Here is a 22,820-nt window from a genome sequence, read left to right on the forward strand (position 1 = left end):
ATAGCCTTTGGGATCTGGCTCTGGACTTGGGTTCAGTTCCGTCTTTCTTCCCTTGGCGCCAGGGGAAAAAGCTGGGGCAGCAGGAGGCCCAGAAGTACACAATGTTTTATTGAAAAAAGTCAGGCTCAGCTTGGCCAGCTCCATTCCACTTGGCTTGATGCTGCCCACAGCAGCCTGAGCCAGATCTTCCTGCAGACAGGCCCAGCTCGGCTCCCCCTTTTATTGTCTCCCCCCTTTCTGAAATGATGACATCCACACAATAAATATACAATAAATAGCACTTGTGAGCCAGTCTGGGACTTCAAATCCCACATCAGCCCTCACCAGTCATCTCGAGTCAGGAGAGGCCTCCCTTGGAGTATGGGAGGGGAAAGTCCCTAAATCCTCCAGGTCCCGTGGGCCCTCGGATCCATTCCCATTGCAAGGCCCAAGCTTGGTTTCCCTGGAGACCTAGCAAAGCTAGTCCAAAGCAAGGCTGGGCAAGGCAGAACTGGCAAGTAGGTGCAAGGCTGGGCACTGTTGTCTTAGACAACCCAACTCCAGGCCACAAGACTCCATCGGGCTCAAGAATAGATGGTGATGACTTCCCGGCCACCACCACGCACCAACAACACCCGTTCAAGGCCCTCGGTTAGGACTTCAAGGAATTCCATGTCTGTGGGGTTGTCATGTCAAGGAGGCAGCCACAGGGCCAAGACAACTTTCCACTCAAGGAGAGGGGAAAGGATAGCTCCCCACTGTCAGCCTTTATACAAAAGGATACAGTTCTCATCACCCTCACTGTTCTTAGGGGGGCCGGGCATGTTCAGTAGGACCAGGCGGGCATCATGGGAGCGTGTGACAATGACTTCATTGAGCTTCACAGCAGTGTGCATACGCCGCACATTGGACTGGTCCCTGCAGACCAAGTGGCTGGTCACAGGCCAGAGAACTATCTACCTAGCCAAGAGGTCTCTGTCCCTGGCCCATCTACACAGCATGCTTGTCCCAGCTCCCCCTCCATCCCAGACCTCAACATGGTTTGTACTCACGGCTTAATGTGCACCAGCTCCCGGAAGTTGTCAGGGGCATGGCTGGGGTCCCAGGGTTCAGCCATGTACTTGTCTCTGGTCCATGTCATCTGGATCTTGTCAGCGCCTGTCACAGACTCATCCTCCTCGTCGGAGTAGAGGCTCTCTAGCCTCAGAGCCGAGTGCCTGTCCTTCACCAGCTGGGCCTGAGGACAGCCAGAGGATGAATCCTTGGTACTCTGGGAAAATGGGGGCCTGGCTGGCCCAACATGGCTATCCTGCCTGTCTAAGAAATGGTTCTGGTAGGGGCTGGGGATTTAGCTCAGTGGTAGAGCGCTTGCCTAGGAAGCGCAAGGCCCTGGGTTCGGTCCCCAGCTCCGAAAAAAAGAACAAAAAAAAAAAAAAAAAAGAAATGGTTCTGGTGCAGGCAGAACAAATGAGGTTCTTTGTTAGGTTAAAGACAGGCTGGCTTGGGCTGGGGATTTAGCTCAGTGGTAGAGCGCTTACCTAGGAAGCGCAAGGCCCTGGGTTCGGTCCCCAGCTCCGAAAAAAAGAACCAAAAAAAAAAAAAAAAAAAGACAGGCTGGCTTTGGGGTTGGGGATTTAGCTCAGTGGTAGAGCGCTGGGGTTGGGGATTTAGCTCAGTGGTAGAGCGCTTGCCTAGGAAGTGCAAGGCCCTGGGTTCGGCCCCCAGCTCCGAAAAAAAGAACCAAAAAAAAAAAAAAAAAAAGACAGGCTGGCTTTTGCCTCAGCCTCCTAAGCAATGGAATTATAGGCACGGGCCACCATCCCTATCTTTTTGTTTTGTTTTGTTTTTGAGGCAGGTCCTTGGTCTGGAGTGGAACTCACTATGTAGACCAGGCTAGCCTCAAACTTACAGGAATCCACCTATTGAGTACTGGGATTGTAGATATGACCACCATGCCTAGTCCCAAGTCATTCTGGTATATCCAACAGACAGTGTCTTCAAAGGCGTGATCTGGATCTTTACCAAACCCGAACCAAGATGGTCACTCACCTCTCGATCCCGCTCTGTTTTGGTCAGCCTCATCTGTCGCAGCATTTGAGACCGCTGCTCCATCATCAGTGTCCGCTCGTAGGTGTAGGCCGAGATGTCACTGTTGTGCTGGAGAGATGGGGGGGTGGGGTGGGGTGATGAGTACTGGGATGCATGATCGGGGGCTGGGGCCCTCGGGGGACAGTGCAGGGCGGGCAGCTCACCATCTCTACCACCTCCACTTCAGCTTCCAGGCGGAGGTGATACAGGAAGATGGCCAGATCCTTCTTCATCTGGATGCTGTTGTCGTCCATCTGGGCCACGGTGAAAATGCGCATCCGGCACTTCTTCCAAACCTGTGGCAGTGGGTCACGTGACTGGTTCATCACACCCGGCTTCCTAGGGGCCCACCCCCGGCCGTGCCCAGCCAGCCGCCCACCCCCGCCCGTGCCCAGCCAGCCGCCCACCCTCGCCCGTGCCCAGCCAGCCGCCCACCCTCGCCCGTGCCCAGCCAGCCGCCCACCCCCGCCCGTGCCCAGCCAGCCGCCCACCCTCGCCCGTGCCCAGCCAGCCGCCCACCCCCGCCCGTGCCCAGCCAGCCGCCCACCCTCGCCCGTGCCCAGCCAGCCGCCCACCCTCGCCCGTGCCCAGCCAGCCGCCCACCCTCGCCCGTGCCCAGCCAGCCGCCCACCCCCGCCCGTGCCCAGCCAACCGCCCACCCTCGCCCGTGCCCAGCCAGCCGCCCACCCTCACCCGTGCCCAGCCAGCCGCCCACCCTCGCCCGTGCCCAGCCAGCTGGAGCACCTTATGCTGGCGCAGCAGGAAGGGCAGCAGCATCAGCATGCCTCCGTCATGCACGATCCACCACACATCAATGTGGCCCTCCAGGTAGCGCTCGTGGTTGCTGGGGTAGAAAGCTATGTTCTTTGGCACCAGCAGGGCCAGGTGGGCAGCTGTGGTGCAGCGCACAGTGTCTAGGGAGGAGGGGCACCGCTGACTGCCAGCCTGTGACCCTCTGGTCTCTGCCACCTCACTTTAACCCTGGCCCTTGGCCCCTGGCCCAGCTTAGATGCCAGACCCTCACACACCGATAAAGGTCTTCCAGGCACGTGGGTCCTCACTCTGTCGCCAGCCATAGGGCCAGCCCAGCACCACGGAGTTATGTCTCATGCCACCCAGGCCGCAAGACTGGATGAGGTGGGCCAGCCCCTCTCGAACCTTGCTGGCCACCACTACCTGGCAGAAGCCTTTTACTTTCTCAATCTCCATCATGTTCTTGATTGTCTGTGGGGAATACACGAACATCAAAATGCAAGGCCCACCAGTTTCCACCCTAACCAGGATCCCTCTGGAACTCTGGGGTTCACAGGGAGACCTTGGAGTAAGCTACCACACACAGGTCATGTTTGCTGAATTTTATTTGTGTGTGTGTGTGTGTGTGTGTGTGTGTGTGTGTGTGTGTGTGTGTGAATGCAGTGCAAGCACATCATATGGAGTCAAAAGACAACTCTTGGTAGTGGGTCTCATCCTTGTCTCTTTGTAGAATTTGGGAATCAGACTTAAGTCATTAGGCCTATACATGAGTGTCTCTACCCACTGAGATGTTTTGCCAGTCCAAGGGCCATGGTTTCTAAGTGAGACAACCATACTTATTCAAGTGTCAAGATGGTGACAGTGTTGTCCATTTGGCCAACCAAGACTGGCTAGACCCTCCCTTATATGCCTGTTGCACCCCAGAAACCAATGATTTGGCTAAGTTCTCTTCCCTCCCGTGACCATTACCTGCTCAGCAGCCTGGGCTTCCCCATAGCTCTCCAGAAAGCTGCCCTGGATGACAGAGCCAACGATTGTCAGGCCTTTCCCAGCCTTAAGTTGGGAGGCAAAGGTGAGGAGCCGAGGGTACTTCACATGAAGATCTTCGTCTAACTTCAGCAGCACCAGGAGCTGAGGCCTATAGTAGTCAAACGACTAAGGGTCTAGTTAGACAGCCTAAGGGTCTGGCCTTTTCCCAAGAGTCCTCTTCTTTCCTTCTCAGAATGTGGACTCCCACAAGTTTGGGTAGCCCAGATGCAAGGGTTCAACAGCAAGAGGGTCCTCCTATGATCTCCTGGGGGACACTACAGAACCCACCCTGAGAGGGTCCCGTTGGTCTGGGGGCGTGCTTACCGCCAGTTCTTCGTGTGAGGAGGCCCTTCCTCTAGTCTCAGCAGTGCATATCGTGCGGCACTCAGGGACAGGCCTCGGATCCCATCACCCCACTCCTTCTCAGCCCTGTGGATGTCACCACAAGCCACTGAGCCTGCGGTTTACCTCCAGATCTCCTGGACTCCTTCCCTCCCTCCCTCTCTCCCTCCCTCTTTTTCTAAGTGAGTGCTTTACTACTGCGCTCCACCCCTAACCCTTTACCCAGGGATTTCGGTGTGAGTATGGGCTGCAGGAAGGCCAGGCCTTGAGTCACAGCCCCCAACCACAGACCAAGCATCCACTGCAGAAGGAAAGCTGACCCAGCCCACCACTGCCAACCTAACCAATACTCAGACCCTCCTAACTTGACAGCTAGTTCCCTGTGTTGTCACGTAAGCTATCGGCAGGCTGGATGGCTTCCACTTACCCTTGGTACTCGATGTACTTGTAGATCATGCCTGCGATGACCATGGCCACTAGGGCGTAGTACCAGGAGGAGACAAACATGAGAGCCAGGCACAGACTCATGCCCAGGAAAGACAACGCCCTGGGACAGAGAGGAGGACAGGAAGCCTGGTCAGTCTGTCCCACACCCTGGTGGCCCTTATAGGTCCCAAGTCAGAAGCTGGGTGTATGAAGCAGGTCAAGTCTCCATTCAGAGAATCTCCCTCCTTGTAGTGTTTCAGAAGCAAAGGCTGCCTCGGAAACCCAGACCTCCTCCTGAACGGGGCCTGTGGCTTCCCCCTGTGGTAACCTGTATCAGGAGACTTGCCCCAGGCATCCAGCAGGCAACTTACCAGTGATAGTACTTGAACCGGGGCCGCCAGTTGGGGGTCCTCAGAAGTGTCTGCACAGCACAGGCCAAGTTTACAAAGAGGTAACACATCAGAAAGAACCTACAGGAGGTAGTTGGTGCAGAAAAGCTTCCTTGGTCCCTCAGGCTACATACACCATGGCTCCTAACTCCAGGAACCCACTCCTAAGGCCTGATGCAGATAGATAGCAGGACTAAGAAAATGTCCTCAGAGCCAAGTGGCAGAGGATGGGTAAGTATTCACCAGTCGAGGGGGTGAGAAAGGGACCGAGTCCAGGGCTGGAATGTGGAGGAAGGCTGGGGAATGGCTCGGTGTGACAGATGACAAGATGCTATATAAGCCTGTGGCCCAGGCAATCAGCTGAATGGGGGTTATCGAGCATTTGGAGGCCAGGGAGTAAGTCAGGAAAGCACGACAAGGAACAAGGACCATGTAGTTTTGTTCTAAGGGGAGAGACAAGATGCTGTGCTTTATGTGGGACACAGGCAAGGCAGGCTGTGTGAGTCCTTCTGAGGAATGAGGGGACAGGGCATCAAATTCCATCCTCGGTGAAGAGAAAGGGCAAAATAGGAAGAGAGATATCAGGGGGCAGGAACTCCTATGGGGGAGTAGGTCTTGAGAGTGCCAGCAAGAGCCACTCTCAAGATGCCTATGGCAAGCATAGCTTGAGGCATGCACATCCGTGGGGAATGGGGAATGCTCCGAAGACAAAACCTCAGATGTGACAGGCCTGGCTGTGGGGAGGGCTGGAGTCTGCTCAGGACCTATAAGCTGAGTTAGTGGTGAAGTAGAGACCCTTCATTACTGAACAAGTAAGGACCATTTACTGTGGAGCAGTATAGGCGAGGACCCCGACATGGGCAGAGGTGAAAATAGAAACCAAACTGTCTCAGGGATCCCTAGGAATCACGTTGACACCACCCACAAGGCGTTGGCACACTCACTTCATGAATGAGACCGTGATGCCTTTGATGAGGCAACAGACCAGGTGCTCGCCCTGTTCAAAATGGGCATCTCTGGCCTTCTGTTCTAGGAAGGCTCCTACCATGGGTCTTAGGATCTGTGGGTTTCTTCAGTACTGTGCATGTACCAGGCTGGCTTCTGAAATCAGGCTAAACTGCCTTGCCAGCTCCCCATTTAGCCCAGCTCATCTCCCAGTGGCAACCTAGATACCAGACAGGATCACTGGGAGGAGCTGGGGTACTCAGGGAGCCTTTTCCATGACTTCCCTTTGCCCTTTCCCCAGCTCACATGGAAAGAATGGGGGCCACCATGTCAAGGGAGGCGATGAGGATGCCCAGCTCAGCGATGAGCGCTGTCAGGAGGAGGGCCCACGTTGGCTCACCATTGGCTTTCCCGTGGCCAAACACCTGCAAGCACCAGAAAAGGAGCTGTCCCTACCATAGCCACTACCCACATTTGCAGCCACAAGTCACAACCTGTTCTCCTAGCATCCCTCTGGTCCCAGTGCTATGCCCGTCCTTATGGAGTCACAAGTTTTCCTGACTCTCCTTCTCTGGGTCTCTGTGCTTTGGATGAAGCATAGATGAGCCACAGGATTCGGGGTCTAGACAGAGTGCTCACAGCAAACAGGGCCAGAGAAGCTCTCAGCAGCCCCTGGATGGTTGCCAAGGCCAGGGCCACTGTAGGCAAACCTCACCGCATCTGAATCGGCCTCCTCCCTTGCCAGGAAGTGGGCCAAGAGCATCAAGGCTATGGGATAGACAGGAGGGCTTACCCGGAGGAAGGGGATGATGTTATCCTTGGCAATGGCTTGCAGTAAACGTGGCGCCCCAGTGAGACTTTGGAGGCCGGCACCACATGTTGAGAAGAAGGAGCCGACCACGATGACCCAAGGTGAAGGCCAGGCCAAGGTGCCTACCACCAGGTTCCTGCTGACGCCATCACCGTACCTGCAGAGGCCAGGCTCAGACCATGCTCCTGGTAAGAAGCCCTCCAAGCCTTGGGTAGAGCCGCTCAAGAGTAAAGGGGTGTCAGGGGTCAGGAAAAATGGAGGAGAGGAGAGGCTCTAGCTTTTATTGGAGACCAGTTGCCAGCTCTTAGCCTTGTATCTTTGCCCTTTACCTCATCTTTGATCTTAATGTCACTGTCCTCCCAGGAGCAAAAGTCAGAGAGAGGGGCCTGGCCTACCCGGTTACATAGATCATTACTGGAAGTCAACTATCTGAGATGTGTAGGACCCTGGGTGTATGTGTGGGGGGAAGGGGAGGGCTAGAGTGAGGGCAAAAAAAGCTGGCAGGGGGTTGGGGATTTAGCTCAGTGGTAGAGCGCTTGCCTAGCAAGCACAAGGCCCTGGGTTTGGTCCAGCTCCAGGGGAAAAAAAAAAAAAAAAGCTGGCAGGGAAGGGACAGAGCTCACTCACTTGTCCCGGAGCACCACACCCTCGATGCAGGCACCGAAGAGAATCACACTGCTGAAGTCTGGACTGCATTAAGGAAGCTAGAATCCCACCAGACTGTAGCTCCAACTCATTTCCCACCCAGCACCCTAGTGGTCTTCACAGCCATAGCCTTGACCTGCAGACCTCAGAGGGTCCCATGGTGAATGCCTGCATATTCTCAAATTGTGTGCAGGTGCAAAGTGGGGGTTAAGGTCTCCAGGTTTGCATGTGTGTGGTATGCCCACACACACTGTCAGGCAACTTATACATAGAGAGGTACCTTCTGACACATGCCCCACCATGCCTGGGAAAGGATACACACGAGTGAAGTGGTGACAATAGCCAGAATGGTCCCCACAGGGATAGACTTCTGAGCATCACGGAGGTCCCCGGAACGGTTTGAGCCAGCCATGATGCCTCCAAAAACAGACAAGATTCCTTCAGGGATTCTCCAGGACTTTGGGTAGGGCTAAGTGTGTGGGCATGGAGATCTTACCTGTTACAGAAGGGAAAAAGATGCCAACCAGCACGGTGAAGGATGTGGCGATGTCGGCCACCACATACAGGGACAGGCTCTCCTTCAGGCCAAGGGTATCTGTGGAGGGCAGCCCATGCTTCTCCACAACCTCACCCTTCTCCAGGTAAGCACTCCACAGGTTTTCTGTAGAAGTTAGAAGCATCACCACTACAGCATCACTGATGTCCCCAGGGAAGTTTGGGGCAGCCCAGCAAGATCCTACAGATGCGCTGAATCTCGGGCAGCTCTGGGGATTGTGGTGGTTGTGGTGTCTGCCATAGGGCTGCTTTAGCCAGAGAGGAGGCTGTCCTGCTAGAGCTATGACAGATAAAGCTGAGCAGACCCTCATCAGCCCAGACTTCACTATGGCATGATTCTCAGACAGAGGCCTTTTATGACTCTTGTGGGAACACCCCCACAGCATCAGGGGCTAGTAGCCAGGAAAGGGGAATGCAGAGCTTTATAGGGTTTGCTGCGGGCCTGGGATGTTGGCCAAACAGGCTCCGTTCACTTAGAATTCAGTTGCAAGAAGGCAGGCTAAAAAGACACGGCTGAGTAGGGAAGGCAGCCAAACCTGACCCCCCACGCCCTTCCCCCTTGATCTGGGCATACAAGGACAGCTCTGTGCTCTGCTTTCCTGCTCAGCCTGTGGGCTGGGGCTGGGGGGTTCAGGACACAGGAGGGAGGACCCACCCTGGAGCACACCAGCAGCTGCCCCAGGTATGCCAGGAATCTCTGTCACATTGTTGAGCAGGAAGTAGGGGTCACAGGAGTCAGCAGTAAGGTTGGGGCTGTGGCAGAAGAAAGTCCACAGCCGGGTGGCCACTGTCTCATTGTCCACCACAACTGTCTTGGCACAGATGTCAAACTGGTCCCGAGACAGAGTCCTATTGCCCAGCATGCACACCCTGTAGGGAGAGATGAAGGACTAGCGCCAGCTTGACTGGAGCCCTAGCCTATTCCCACCCAAGCAATCTGAGGGATACGGAGCATCAAAGGCCTGGAAATGGTGTCAGTGCGATGGCTGGACAAATGCCCCAGTTACTTACGGAAAAACAGGAGGGTCAAAAGCGGACTTGATGCCTCCCACGTAAATGGAGAGGATGGAGATGATCACACAGGCCAGGAAGAGTGAGGCGAACTTGTTCACATACTTGACACCGACAAACACCACTAGGGTCATGAAAGTCAGGAAAATGGTTCCGTACACCCGCATGTTATTCAAGGTGGCGCTTGACATGTCGTGTGTGCCCGATGGGTAAAAGATGGCAGCTGGTGGAGCAATGTAGGTCTGAAACAAGAGGACAGAACTCCAGTTCCCACCTTCTATTTGGGGAGTGAAACCTGTCATTTTGGTTTTCTTTTAAAAGTGTGTTTGCAAGAAGAAGCCAGTCACAGAAGACCAGCAGTACACGATGTCTCGACAACATCTTGAAGAGCAAACCCACAGAGAGACCGCAGATTAGTGTCTGTTAAAGGAGAGGGGAAGGGAGAGTGATTACTAGTGAAGGTTTTCTTAGAGTAGTGAAGATATTCTGAACTGATTCTGGCAATGCTTACATCCCTATAAATATGCTAAAAACCAGTAACCTGTGAGCTTTCTTTTTCCTTTTTTCCTTCCTTCCTTCCTTCCTTCCTTTCCTTCCTTCCTTTCTTCTCCCTCTCTCTCTCTCTCTCTCTCTCTCTCTCTCTCTCTCTCTCTCTCTCTCTCTCTTTCTTTTTCACAGTATCTCACTTTGTAGCCCTGGCAGACCTCAGGAACTCACAGAGATGCTTTTGTCTCTGGTGGGGTTAAAGGCAAGTACCACCACTGCCCCTGAGTCGTGTGTTAATGGAGAAAACAAACATTGGTTTATTTAGTGGGGAGGATGACAAGCAGGTGTGTAGGTCAGAGGACAATTACAGGAGTCAGTCCTTGCCTTCCGGGAGGGCCCTGAGGATTGAGCTCAGGTTGTCAGGCATGGTAGCAGGTGCCTGTACCCACTACGCCATTTTACTGGTCCCTGACTTGTATACTTTCAAATGGATAAATGAACTGTTTGCCATGCATGCTGTGGCTCAACAAAAGCATCATTGAAAGACAAGGAAAGAAAAAGAAAAGAAGAAGAGAAAATACAGACACAGGTGCCAACCTGTGGAAGGAACGGCCAGAAAACAGCAGTTTGGGCAATAAAGTAATGACAGTATTGGATTATACCCAATAGCCCAGAGAACAAAATAGGCCTCCAGAAACCCATATAATTACATGGTTGAATAAATACACACACTGGGGAGAAGAGACACACTTCCTTACATAACTCCAAATAACACAGAAGAAATGTAAAACAGAAAATAAATACTCAGAGAATCAGACAAAAAGTCCGGGCTTCTGGGGCTGGGGATTTAGCTCAGTGGTAGAGCGCTTACCTAGGAAGCGCAAGGCCCTGGGTTCGGTCCCCAGCTCCGAAAAAAAAAGAACCAAAAAAAAAAAAAAAAGTCCGGGCTTCTGGTTTGTAGTGCCACGCCATATCTCTGAACATCTATTCTCTGGATCTTCAAGGAGGCGCCTGTCACCCTGTGTTACTCTCCTCATGGCTGTGCCCCTTCTCCACCAGGCCTCTCTCCCATTGGCCAAGGTCATTCACTGGTGAGTAGGGAGCTGCGTCTAAGACAGCACCTGTGGGACTCAAGGACCTCTATGTAGCAGTCCATGACTGTTTCCTCTGACTTAAGGACAAGGAGAAAATATGTCTAAAAGACCCTGGCCCAGAGTGTGGGGTAGACAGAGCTTGTTAGGGCCCACAAAGGACTAGGGGGCAATCTCTGTATCAAGATCTGTCAACACTTGGCAGACACCCTGCCATGGCCCAAAACTGTAGAAGAAACATCTAGGCTCAAGCGAAGGCAACCAGGCCTCCTCCCTGCTTGGCCCAAACCATCATAAAGGTAAAAGGGGGTGGGGGTTGGGGTCGGGGACAAGATCTGAGTAATGAGCCTTCTCCCTAGAGGCCTCCCTTTAGAAAACCCAAGATGCTGGCTAGGCATGATAGAAGTACTAGGGCCTCTGGAGTCTAGAAAGACTGGATGGAACTAAGGTCAATCGAGGCTTAGCCCAACTCACCAGCAAGATCTCAATGGCTCCTAGGATATACATGGCTGCTGCAAATGTGGTCCCCAGGTAGAAGCATAGGCCCACAGCACCTCCGAATTCTGGTCCCAAAGAGCGGGAAATCATGAAGTAAGAGCCACCAGCTATAATGGGGAAAGTGTACATAAGTCAAGACCAATTCTTCAGTGAGATCTCTCTTGTAGCAAACCTCCACAAATACCTAAAAGGGCAAACTGCTTTTCTCTTTAACAGACCAGCGCAGGTTCGGTCCCCAACTCCGAAAAAAACAAAACAAAACAAAACAAAACAAAACAAAACAAAACAAAAAAAAAACAACAGACCAGCGCAGAATCTGTCCTGTCTGGTTTCTTGTCCCCGTGGCTCAGCACAGGCCTGCCTGAGTCTTTGCTTTCATTAGAATCGAGCACTCCAAGAAAACTGACAGTCAATACTGGGCCCCAAAGTGGTAAGAGTACAGAGACAAGACGGATCCAACACTGCTGTTGAATTCTAACAGGCCTCAAAAAACACCGAAGGGGTCAATTTCTTTTATGTTGTAACCCCACCTCCAGGACTCCCCTATAGGAAGCATCAAGGGTATTCCAGACTGTTGATAACAATAGTGGTGAGGGGGGAAAAAAGGCACATGCCTATAATCCCAGCACAGGAGGCAGAAACAAGATCCCTTCAAGTTCAGAGCCAGCCTGGTCTGCATAGTTTCTGGCCAGCCATATCACAGAAGACCAGAAAAAAAAAAAAAAATACAGTTGAAAAAGAAGAATCCGGGCTGGAGAGATGGCTCAGCGGTTAAGAGCACCCGACTGCTCTTCCAGAGGTCATGAGTTCAATTCCCAGCAACCACATGGTGGCTCACAACCATCTGTAAAGAGATCTGATGCCCTCTTCTGGTGTATCTGAAGACAGCTACAGTGTACTTATATATAATAAATAAATAAATCTTTAAAAAAAAGAAAAAGAAGAATCCATTAATAGGAAGCTATCCCATACATGGGTTATATCCTAGCATAGCATAACCCGCTTTAAGAAAAAATTCCAAATCTGGAGAAATACATAACATATATAGGTGCATATATATGGAAAATATCATTTGTATATAGGCACACAAAGAGACTAATGGTTTGTATGTGCCAAAGACTATGTCCCTTCAAAAGGCTAGCAGTAATGAGCTAAGCCTGGTGGTAAGCCTGGTGGGTACTTTTGGTTTTCCATTCTGTTTTCTGCCTCTTTAAGCTCTCATGGTAAACATGCACCACTCTTTCTTATGCAGGGCACACTACTCTCCTTCTTTCTTTCTTTCTTTCTTTCTTTCTTTCTTTCTTTCTTTCTTTCTTTCATTCATTCATTCATTCATTCATTCATTTATTTATTTATTTATTGTATATGAGCACACTGTAGCTGTGTTCAGACACACCAGAAGAGGGCATCGGATCCCATTACAGATGGTTGTGAGCCACCATGTGGTTGCTGGGAATTGAACTCATGACCTCTGGAAGAGCAGTCAGTGCTCTTAACCACTGAGCCCTCTCTCCATTAACAAAACACGATGGCAGTTTCAAAGTTTGCTGGGCAGGAACACTCCCAGCAGGCACTGTCTTAAGAGTCAAGGATAGGACTCTACCAGATATTGCCTGAGGAGGAAAGACAATGGCAGCCAGCAGGCAGATGGGAGTGGATTCTAAGCATGTCCCTTACAACAGGCCCCATGAGTGTGGCATTTACTCACCTGGAACCACACCATTGGTGGCGATGGCACTCATGGAGATGGCTGTCAGCAGGGTCTGTAGGAGAAAAGGCCTGGATGAGCAGCTCAGCTGGGTGGACTCTGAAGAGTCACCTGCCCCATGCCCAGCCTGGCTCTAGGGCACAGGGACACTCACACAGCAGCAACAGATGAGGACAATGAGGAGAGCCTGCAGCACGCCAGCTGTGCCCACCATCCAGGTCAGCCGCAGGAAGAGGATGACCCCGAAGATATTCTGCAGGCAGGGCAGGTACACTCCCATAAGGGTGCCCATGCTGGGTGCCTGTGTGGGCAGGAGGGGAGCAGGCACACGGTGTCAGAGAGGTACAGACATGCCACAGGAAGGAGGCCCTAGTCACTTAGCCGCCTCTATACCTAGGGTCCAGTGGAGCACAGGACGTAAGAGCAGATCTAGGATAGCTCTGCAGGCTCATCCATAGGAAGCTAGCTCAGGCTAAGAAGGTAAGACACCCGACTTTTCTTCTTTTAATCATTATTGTATGGGTGTGAGTGGCATGTGCATGCCACAGTATGCATGTGGTTGTCTGAGAATGGTACTCAGCGTCAGTTCTCTCAAGCTCAGGCCCCTAGTCTCATGCCTCCCTTTTACCCACTGAGCCATCTCGACGGACTCGACCCTACTCTTGTCCTCGGTGTAAGGTCCTAAACCTTATGCATACTGTTTTTGTACAAAGCTTAGCTCTTTCCCCACACCAATGAATTGCCTCCTCCTCTTCTGCTGTTTTTGTGCATTTGTTTTTTAGATAAGGTCCTGTGAAGTCCTCGGTCTCCATGTAAACTAAGCAAGCTTTGAAATTATTTACATAATTTAAATGTTATACATTTCATATATTTGTGTATTAAATATATGTTATACATACTATTATATTTATATTCTTTAAGTTCTATTCCTCTAGAGAACACTGACTAATATAGCTTGTTTACTGTTCTAACACCAACAGAAACAAGGCCCTCAAAGTGCTCCTCAACCCAGTAAGTGGTGCCTTCAAAGTCCCTTCTGATTTAGGGGAATCCCACAGACAGAACAGAGATGAGGCTGTGAGTAAACAAGAACACTCTAGCATACAGCTTGGTAGTTTCTCAACTCTATAAGGGCAAGCGAGGGGCTATCCAGGCGGCCATGGCAGAGGCTGTGTGTACAGAGGCAATATTGATGCAGCCCAAGCCAGTGATGTCTTGAGGACATCCACAGAACCCCAGAAAAGCCTCTTCTTCCCTAAAGCTAGGCCAGGGCTGGAGCCTGAGGACCTTCAAGAAAAGACCACACCGTCCCACACAAGGCTGTATAGCTGAGAGATAACGTTATTGGGTTCTGGAGCCCTTTTCAGAGGACACCACCTACTGGACAATGGTAGTAGCAAGTACTCCTACCCCCATCCTAGGCTGAGTCACTCTAAGAAAAGAGCAGTGTGGGAAAGGGCTGGGCCGGAAATGCGTTTTGCATCCCTAAATAACCCCTGGCAGCCTCGGAAGGTCATTGGGTTAGAGCAGGAGTGGCTGCCAGGGGAAGGCTGACTCTCAGTTCAGGCACGGTCTGACTGGAGACCCTCCTTCCCTGCTTCCGGTCATCTTGTCTGAGGCCCAGGGCTCCCTAGCTTCTTACACCATTATACGAGAATCAGGTAGACTGGGTGGCTGAGCATTCACAGGCTCCTGATTAAGCTAGGTTAACTCAGGTCTCTCTCCCATAGACCTTTCTTGGGGGATTTTTCATTCCTAGCCATGGGCTCCCCAGCATCATCCAAGGATCCTACCATCACTGAGCAAAACTCCCCTACAGGCCTGGATGGGGATAGCTACAGACGCGCAGAGTTCTTGCTATCTTTAGTTCAGAACATGCCAACAAAATCACAACCAGTGGTCAGGTCTGGACCACTTCAGGATATCAGCTGCCCTCTCTGAGGAGTGGGCAGATGTCTATAAGTAGAAGGGAGAGGATACACTTTAGCTTGGTGCGCTCTCTCTCTCTCTCTCTCTCTCTCTCTCTCTCTCTCTCTCTCTCTCTCTCTACCTCTCTACCTCTCTGCTTCTCATAAGAAGGTCTGAAGCTGCTTATTTCAACCAGGAATTACTTTTTGGTTTGTGCTTACTGTCAACAAGAATGGCACAGTCAGGACCAGACCCCAGTTCCTTCCAAGCACAGCTATTTGCCCAAGATAGCCTCTGGGACAGTTGATCTTTTTCCTTTAGCCCCTTTAAAATTATTAGAACTCCAGGTATGAACTACCAAGCCAGGTTTCTATCTCAAAGTTCTGTGAGTGTGTGTGTGTGTGTGTGTGTGTGTGTGTGTGTGTGTGTGTGTGTGTATGTGTGTGTGTGTAAATAATATTCAAGATCCCAGCTCCACTCTTTTTTTTTTTTTCAGAGCTGGGGACCGAACCCAGGGCCTTGCGCTTCCTAGGCAAACGCTCTACCACTGAGCTAAATCCCCAACCCCCCAGCTCCACTCTTAAACCAGTGTCTCGTATGCTGATAGCTATGTACAAGGAGCTTTTGAGGCTCTCCTTCCCTCTGCCTTCAGCTCTGCTATCCCACTTAGCTCGGTCTTTGACAGCTCCTTCAGCTTGAGGCACTCATTTCTCACCCTCCATGCCTACCATCCACCAGTCTACATGTGTTCAACACCACAAAGGAAAACATCTACCTCCAACAGATGTGGTCCCTCTGCTGACGCTGACTTGCTCACCTTGGCGGCTCTCCGACGGCCACCTTCTCCACTCTCAGCTTCCTCGTGCTCCTTGGCTCCTTGGGTGAGGTTGGTATAGCTGACAAGCTTGCCCAGGAGAGATGATACCTTTGGGCGGATGTCCAGCTCCTCCTGTAAACAGAGCCACGGGGCTAGATGGCAACGGGCCAGGCTAGACCAGTGTCAGGCTACCTGAGTGGAGCCAGCAGCTTGGCTGCTGGCCCAGTGCCAAGCCCTGAGGCAGGCCTGGACCTGATCCCTGTTCTTGCTTGGGGAAGCCCAAGCCTGCTAACTGGGCAGGTGTGGGCACCACACCCCAGAAGGCAGCATTCAAAGGCCCAGCCCAGTGGCTTGCTCTTTCTGCGCAACCTTGGCTGTAATCACTCCAGCCCATTTGTGAAAATCACCTGCCTCAGGGGAGAAGGAAGGGCAGGATCTGCTGGCAGGCAGACAGATTGCACACTTCATTCTGCCTGCCTGCTCACCACTTTGAAGCTATGGCTGGGTCTAGGATTCACATCAACATACACACACATCTTCAAGTGGCGACAGAGCACTAGACTTCTAGCACTAAGAGAGGCTCAAGGGTTCCCTGCCCCTGTGTCCTAAACACCGTGACTGTGCTAGCTGCTGTGACTCTCCCTGCCACCTGGCCACTATCTTAAGCTTTTGTCGGGTCCTTTCTGACCCTATACCCTATTCCCTTAAACGGTGTGTGGAGACCGAGAAGCCAACATTACTTGTCTGTGAGGCAGATGAATGTACGGGTTCAGACTTTAGGAATCTGAACCATGTCTTAAATCCAGAGCTTATTTCTCTTTATTTTTTTTTTTTTCTCGGAGTTGGGGACCGAACCCAGGGCCTTGCACTTGCTAGGCAAGCGCTCTACCACTGAGCTAAATCCCCAACCAGAGCTTATTTCTCAACTTGGGTCTTGAAAGGGAAATTTGCAGTTGGAAGGCACAAACATGGCAATCTTTCCAGAGACATGTCCACTACAGCTCTAGCTATGGAAGGCAGAGTAAGGCATAGGCTGGAGGAAAAACAGGCCTCTGTACCCAGAGGGGAACTGTTAGAAGAGCCAATAGGAAAGTAAAGATTCTATCCACAGTAGAGAGCAGAGCCATGGACTGGGAGAAGCCTTAGGAATGGAGGGGAGAAGGAAGTAATCACTTTTGTGAGGGGCTGCAAGGAAGGCAAAAGTGAACGGCTCTGGAGAACTGAGGTAAGTTTGCAAGTGGTTCTGGGAAGGCAAAGTGTATTGAAAGAGCCAAGAAAACCACAGCCTGGATGGCTGCAAAGAGGGGAGGACAGACGGGGCTGGGAGAGAAGCCAGCCTGATGCTTAGCTGAGAGGTCCGGAGAAGCCCCCGCCAGCCTACCACACCTGAATGGCTCCTTAGATACCTCAAACAGTGCCAGGTTCCGGTCATAGTAGTCATTTCCTCTGGAGGCGTCCAAAGGGCTAAGGAAGGGACTATTCTCTCTGTGGTTACCCTGTCCTGTAGAAAGAGAGGGAAAGAATTCCAGTGAGTTGCTACCTCCCAGGGCCCCAGCCTATACCCCAATCCAGAAAGCCAACCCACAAAATAGCTCTGCCCTTCTGCCGAGAGGCTGAGAAGCGGCAAACACACACCATCTCTAAAATGCTCTTGGAAGCCCCAGCATTTACATGCTCTGCTTTTGTTTTCCCATCACTTGTCAGCCTTCTTGAAGGGCTGTAAAGAGCGAACCCAGGGATCAAATCCTGGGTTGTCATTCCACATAGTAGAAAACTTCAAATCTCCACATAGGTGCCACGAGAGTGTACATGAAGGGCGGGGACTACTGAGAAGGCGGGGCCTGACCATAACCAACCCTGAGGCCCCACCTTCCTTCCTCCCAAGGATCTGGAGCTCCTAGAGTACAAGGCACCATTTCACCCTCCAGGAAAAGGAAACCACACAGAATGCCTTCTGCTGCCATGGCCTACAAGGGGTCAGCTAACTACCCCACCATGCACTGGGTGTCCCATAGGGTAACCCAGAGCATACTGGGAGATGGAGCCAATCTCGCATGGGTACAAGGATCCAGAAAAAAACATTGGGAAAGCTGGGGCACCAGATGGATTGTGAGTTAAGTATTGGAAATGCAAGGGCATGGACTGCTGTCAAGATTACCCAGTAGCCTTTTGGTTCCCAGATCCAGCGAGTTTGCATCGGAACAGATTAAGAAGCCAGCCCTGACTCAAATCTCAGACTGGTGAAAATCAGACTTCAAAACTAGAGAACCTCCCAGCCGGAAAGGAGCCGGCGCATCTGTTTTTGCTGTGTGTTGGGATCAAACCCACAGACTCATGCTTGACCACTGGGCCACACACACATTCTTTTATGCCCTCCTTTTCCTCCTCTGAGACAGGTTCTCAAACTTGTGCCAATGCTCCTGTTCCAGCTTCCCAAGGATTGGGATTACAGATAAGCACCATGGCCAGCCCTCATACACTTTCTTTTTTGTATATGTACCTGAGGTGGATGTATGAGTCTACATATGAGGGGGTCAAGGTCAACCTCAGGTGCATTCCTTTCTCGTTCTCCACCTTATTTTTTCTGAGCCAGGGTCTCTCACTGAACTTGGAGTTCACCAATTCAGTTAGACTGGGGGCCAGCAAGCCTCAGGGCTCCTCCTGTCTGTTTTCCCAATGCTGGGATCATAGGAGGTCCATGTGCCTGGCTCTGTACCCCTGACTCTCTGTTCCATAGCGGATGACTGTGCAGATGAAGGGCAGTGCCAAAGCCAGCAGTCCTTTTAACCCACCAAGCCCCGTTAAAACCCGATAGGCCAGGTAGCTCCTCAGGATAAGGAATCACAAGAAAAAAAATCTCAAAATCCAGCCATGGCTGCCATTCATACTGAAATCCTTTACCCCAACATAAAGAAAATAACAAACGAAAATGGCGTTTCTACAGCTCAGTTTACTTCCCTTTCTGCCTTGCCTGCTAGGAGTCTCCATAAATTATTCTCAGCTCTTGCCCCTCTCCCTTTGACTCCTTCCATGAAGCTGGAAATAAATACCATTTATTCTGAATGCACACACTGCAGGCTGTCCCACCACCGATACCAATGGTTTCTAGGAAGAATCTATTATTATCTAGAAACGGTAGAGCAGTGGTTCTCAACCTTCCTTATGCTGCAACCCTTTAATACAACTCCTCATATTGTGGTGACCCCCATCATAAAATTATTCCATTGGTACTACATAACTGTAATTTTACTGCTGTTATGAATTGTAAATCTCAGCGTTTTCAAGTGGACTTAGGCGACCCCTGTAAAAAGGCTGTTAGACCCCCCCAAAAAGGTTCTGACTCACAGGTTGGGAAACACCGATGTAGACCTAGGTATGGTGGTATAAACCTGTAATCCTTGCCCCTGGAAGGCTACAGAGGGAAAGCCTGAGTTCAAGGTCAATTCAGACTACACAGTAGTTTCCAGGGCAGCCTGGACTGCAAAAAGAAAATAAACAAAGAGGCCAGAGGACTAGGAATGTAGCTTAGGTGGTAGAGTGTTTGCCTAGGATGCCCAAAGCCCTGGGTTTGATCCCTGGTACCTCATGAAGCTGAGCTTGGTGGCACAGACATGAAATGCCAAAAGTCAGGAGGTGGTAATAAGAGAATCAGAAGTTCGAAATCATCCTTAGTTCTATATCAAGTTCAAGGCTAGCCTGAACTACATGAGACCTTGTGTTGAAAAGAAACCAAAGGAAAAAACATCCTACCAACTACTGAGCTGAGCACACAACAGTATCACTCTCCATGACCCACCTGATGCTTTGTCCTTCCAAGCATCACTCCCTGATGGCTCAGAACTCTTCTAAAATCTCCAGTCCTTACCTTCTGGTACATGTCAATCACCCCTTCCGGGAACAAGACAAGGCTGTCTAGTGAGGGGGGCCATGGGAGTTGAGCTGCACGGTTCTCTTTTCACATTCTAGATCCTAGTCCATTTAGGGAGCACTCTGGGATACCTCAGCATAAAAAAAAAAAGACCTCTGGTATACATAGTTTGCCCACTGTGTGCTGACCCAGCCTCTGGGTTTTCAGAGGCCAAGCAGGCTCTCTTGAATTCCTGCCCCTTGCCCTGTGTGACCTACAGAAAACTTCTCAGTGCCTCCACACTGCTCTGTCACCTTCCATGAAACAGAGACAATAACTCCCTCTTCCAGCTTCCCTGATGCATCAGAAAAGGTACTGTCTGGTCTCAAATACAGGCAGGGCACTCCAAGAAGCCCCACTTAAGGACCCCTCCCATAGGATTATGGGGATATGAAAGGGTCTAAGCAGAGCCTCAGGTCTATACTCCCCTAAACTTCAAGCTACCCGCCCTGGCCTCAGCTATTCCAAAAATTCCAGGGCAGGTTTAGGCATGCCTGCCTGCCCGCCAGGCTCCAGGCTTTCAGACATTACCTGAGACCCCTAGAGAACCAGAGCACAGCTCAGGCCAAGGGCTCCCTATGAAGTACACAGGTGTCTTCTTACCAGCAACAGTGAAAGCCCCAATGGTAGGGAGTGACCTGGGTGACCTTTTTGGTCCCTATGTGCATGGCCTCTACCGATAAGGTCCTTCCATGACCTTCCTGCCACCAGCCACCTAGATGAGCAGGCCTATGTCTGCCCCTCAGCAGAGGCATGTGTGTGTGTGTGTGTGTGTGTGTGTGTGTGTGTGTGTGTGTGTGTATGTGTGTTGGGGGGGGGGATATCCTAAGAGAGCTGGGCCTAAGATAGTTCTGTGCTCTCTAACCCTTCGCTATATCTACAAAGAAGAAGCAAAATCACTTACCTGGAGGCAGGGTATCCCCCATGCTGTAGACACACCACAATCTAGAGGAAAAGGAGTAAATAGCAGAGAAGAAAGGGGTGGGGGTGGGAGGAGCTGGCCTAGTCTGGAGAGATCTGGCAGGACATAGCCAGCAGCCAGCAGAGCTCCAGGTTACTTCTGTCAACCTGTGAGGGACCAAGGCGGAGCCAAAGAACAGGCTCAGTACTGCTCATTGGTCCGGGCTAATCTCAAGGATGCAGTTCAGCACATCATCTGGGGACAAACATCCTTCCAGTCCTAGGGAAGGAGGGAAACTCCCCTTGAACCAGGCCAAGGGCAGCCAGACATGTTGGACATAGCTATGAAACCTGACAAATCTCTGTGACATCTGGCAGTCCATGCCCCCTGGCCTGGACACCATCTACACATGGCGGACAGGTGATACAGCCATCATTCACGTAAAGCACAGACGAACCCCCCCACCCCCAGCAAGTCAACATTAGAGATCTATCAGACAGCCTCTGATACCATCACCAGACACAACACACATTCCCTACATGTTCCTATCACGGCCAGTCCCAGACATCATAGGCATTTGTTATCATAGCACCAACTCATCTCTGGCAGCCTTGCTGGAAACAGTAGCCATGAGGACGTCCTGACCTGACCCTGCCTTTACCCTGTGATACGCAGATACACACGTGCACTTACACATGCCTATAAAGCTATACATATTCCCAGCCTTGTTCCCACTCCAAGTGTGAGGCACCTCCACGGGTGGAAGACGGAGAAAGAGGCACTGGAAGGGAGAAACAGTTTACCCCTATAACCAGCCCTAAAATTAGCCTAGGTTAAGTTAAGACACTACACTCTCATATCCGGGTTTGAATCCCACTGGAACAAGTTATATAACTCTTCCCCACCTCCCTTAACTCCTTCCCAAGTGCGAGTAACAGAACCTGTCCCATGGGGAAGGTTGAGAGGATTAAAACGAGTTGCTTCATGTACAGTGCCTAGACAAGCCTAGCCCGGTGTGACTGCTCTCTAGATGTCCACGGTACCCACAGATCTACACACCAAAGCCAACACACAGGCCCTTCGGCGAGCACACCCTTTGCTCCTACCCGGCCAGTATGCAAGGAGGCAGGGGTAGAGAGACGACAAGAGAGGGGCGGTGAGTCATACGGAAAAGAGGATGACACTCAAGAGGATGGGGGCGATTCACAGAAAGTGAGGGAGCTGCAATTCAGGCTTCCATTGGACCCGGACCTGAGGCGAGTTCGGCACCAGCCAGAGTGAGGCAGTCCGCTAGCCGGCCTCCCTAGGCGGCCACGTCTGCAAGCCCCCGCCCGCGGCCCTCGGGGGAGGAGCTGGGGTTGGGTGGAGGACGACCTAGCCCGGGAGTCCCGGACCAAAAGGACTCGTCGGTCTGAGCGCGCTGGGAGCAAGAAAAGTGGAGTCCCGCATGGACGTCTGCGCGCGCCGTCCGAAGGCGCGCGAGTCTCGTGTAGACGCCCCCCGTCCTGACCACAGCCCCCGCCGGGCGCACCCTCACCATCCGAGTCTTCCCGCTCGGCGCGCTCCCCGTAGTCCACCCAACTGAGCCCCTCGAGGTTGTCATAGTCGCCGCGTCGCGGCCCGTCCACCGGCACCACGGTGAAGTGAGGCATCGCGCGCGCTTGGCCCGCAGTCCCGGCCTCCAGCCGGCTGTCCCTGCCGCCCCAGGCTGGCCTGCCCCGCCCGCTCGCATTCCACCCCGCTGCGCTCACTTCCTCCACCCGCCCCCCGGGCCGCCCCTCGGGGGGCGGGGAGCAGGAGGGGCTCGGGTCGGCTCCTCCCCGAGGGGTGTTGAGGAGGTGGCGAGAGGACCCCGGGGAATGAAGTACTCTAGCTGCTGGAGGGCTGGGTTCCTGTGTGACTTTGGTTAAGGGGTTGCCCTCTCTGAGCCCCAGATGCGATACTTAATAAAGTGAGGGAAAGTCGTTTTAACTTTAGGGATTTTATGATGGTGAGACGGAGCACAGGGTGCCCTGGCTCTGCGCCCTGAATCTAATTAGCTCTCAATCACTTTCTGTTATTTAGCGGGAAAGCTAGCCGAGCCTGCCCAATGTCTCAGTGTCCACCCCAAACCCTCTACAGTCTTTCATCACCCCTACGTACACGCTCCTCCATTTCCATCGTTACTTTCTAACACTTCTCCAGGACTTTGGTAATCAAGTCGTCACGAACCTACAGCCTCTGCCCTCAGTCCTGCTCGCTGCAGCCTCTCCCGTAGATGGTGGTTGAAGACTGTAGTCCCCTCCTGGAGGAGTTCGCTGCCTCCTCGACCCAGCTATCTCATTTGAACTTGCTCCTTCATAGCCTCACCTCTTGTGGTTCCTGCACCCAAGTTCTTGCCTTTCTTGGTGCTAACTTCTTTCACACTCAGATAACTTATCTAGTCGCCTTTACTTGACAATTTTTATCTTTCGAGTTGTTCTTTTGGCCTCCCCACCCCCCTCCCGTCTTCCTTCCTATCAGAAAGCCCCAGGGCTCATCTTTCTGGTCTC

The 22,820-nt window shown here is 51.9% G+C and overlaps 1 protein-coding gene across 3 annotated transcripts; it reads right to left on the reverse strand.

Annotated features, from left to right (window-relative positions):
- Window positions 1-85: 85 nt before the first annotated feature.
- Window positions 86-22,034, reverse strand: Slc12a4 (solute carrier family 12 member 4). Of its 3 annotated transcripts, XM_087594338.1 has the most exons (25): window positions 21,541-21,615; window positions 20,293-20,333; window positions 16,888-16,982; window positions 15,482-15,613; window positions 12,911-13,057; window positions 12,757-12,811; window positions 11,025-11,155; window positions 8,974-9,215; window positions 8,618-8,832; window positions 7,904-8,068; window positions 7,726-7,824; window positions 7,390-7,447; window positions 6,745-6,919; window positions 6,258-6,376; window positions 4,989-5,087; window positions 4,619-4,738; window positions 4,174-4,278; window positions 3,790-3,958; window positions 3,096-3,291; window positions 2,812-2,981; window positions 2,232-2,363; window positions 2,029-2,136; window positions 1,032-1,216; window positions 764-897; window positions 86-655 (listed from the first exon to the last, which is right to left on the reverse strand). In XM_087594338.1, the coding sequence occupies exons 2-25, from the start codon at window positions 20,312-20,314 to the stop codon at window positions 564-566; spliced, it is 3,165 nt and encodes a 1,054-aa protein (XP_087450464.1). In that variant the 5' UTR covers window positions 20,315-20,333; window positions 21,541-21,615; the 3' UTR covers window positions 86-563.
- Between the last annotated feature and the right edge of the window lie 786 nt (window positions 22,035-22,820).

This window comes from Rattus norvegicus, chromosome 19, assembly GCF_021556685.1.
Source record: "Rattus norvegicus strain SHRSP/BbbUtx chromosome 19, alternate assembly SHRSP_T2T, whole genome shotgun sequence".
Lineage (NCBI taxonomy): Eukaryota > Metazoa > Chordata > Mammalia > Rodentia > Muridae > Rattus > Rattus norvegicus.

Coding starts and splice junctions, on each gene's coding strand:
- Slc12a4 (XM_087594340.1), bottom strand. CDS start 22,021: ATGCGAGCGGGCGGGGCAGGCCAGCCTGGGGCGGCAGGGACAGCCGGC. Junction 6,920..7,389: donor GGTGTGGTGCTCCGGGACAA/GTGAGTGAGCTC, acceptor TGGCCTCTGCAG/GTACGGTGATGGCGTCAGCA. Junction 2,137..2,231: donor AAGTGGAGGTGGTAGAGATG/GTGAGCTGCCCG, acceptor CCATCTCTCCAG/CACAACAGTGACATCTCGGC.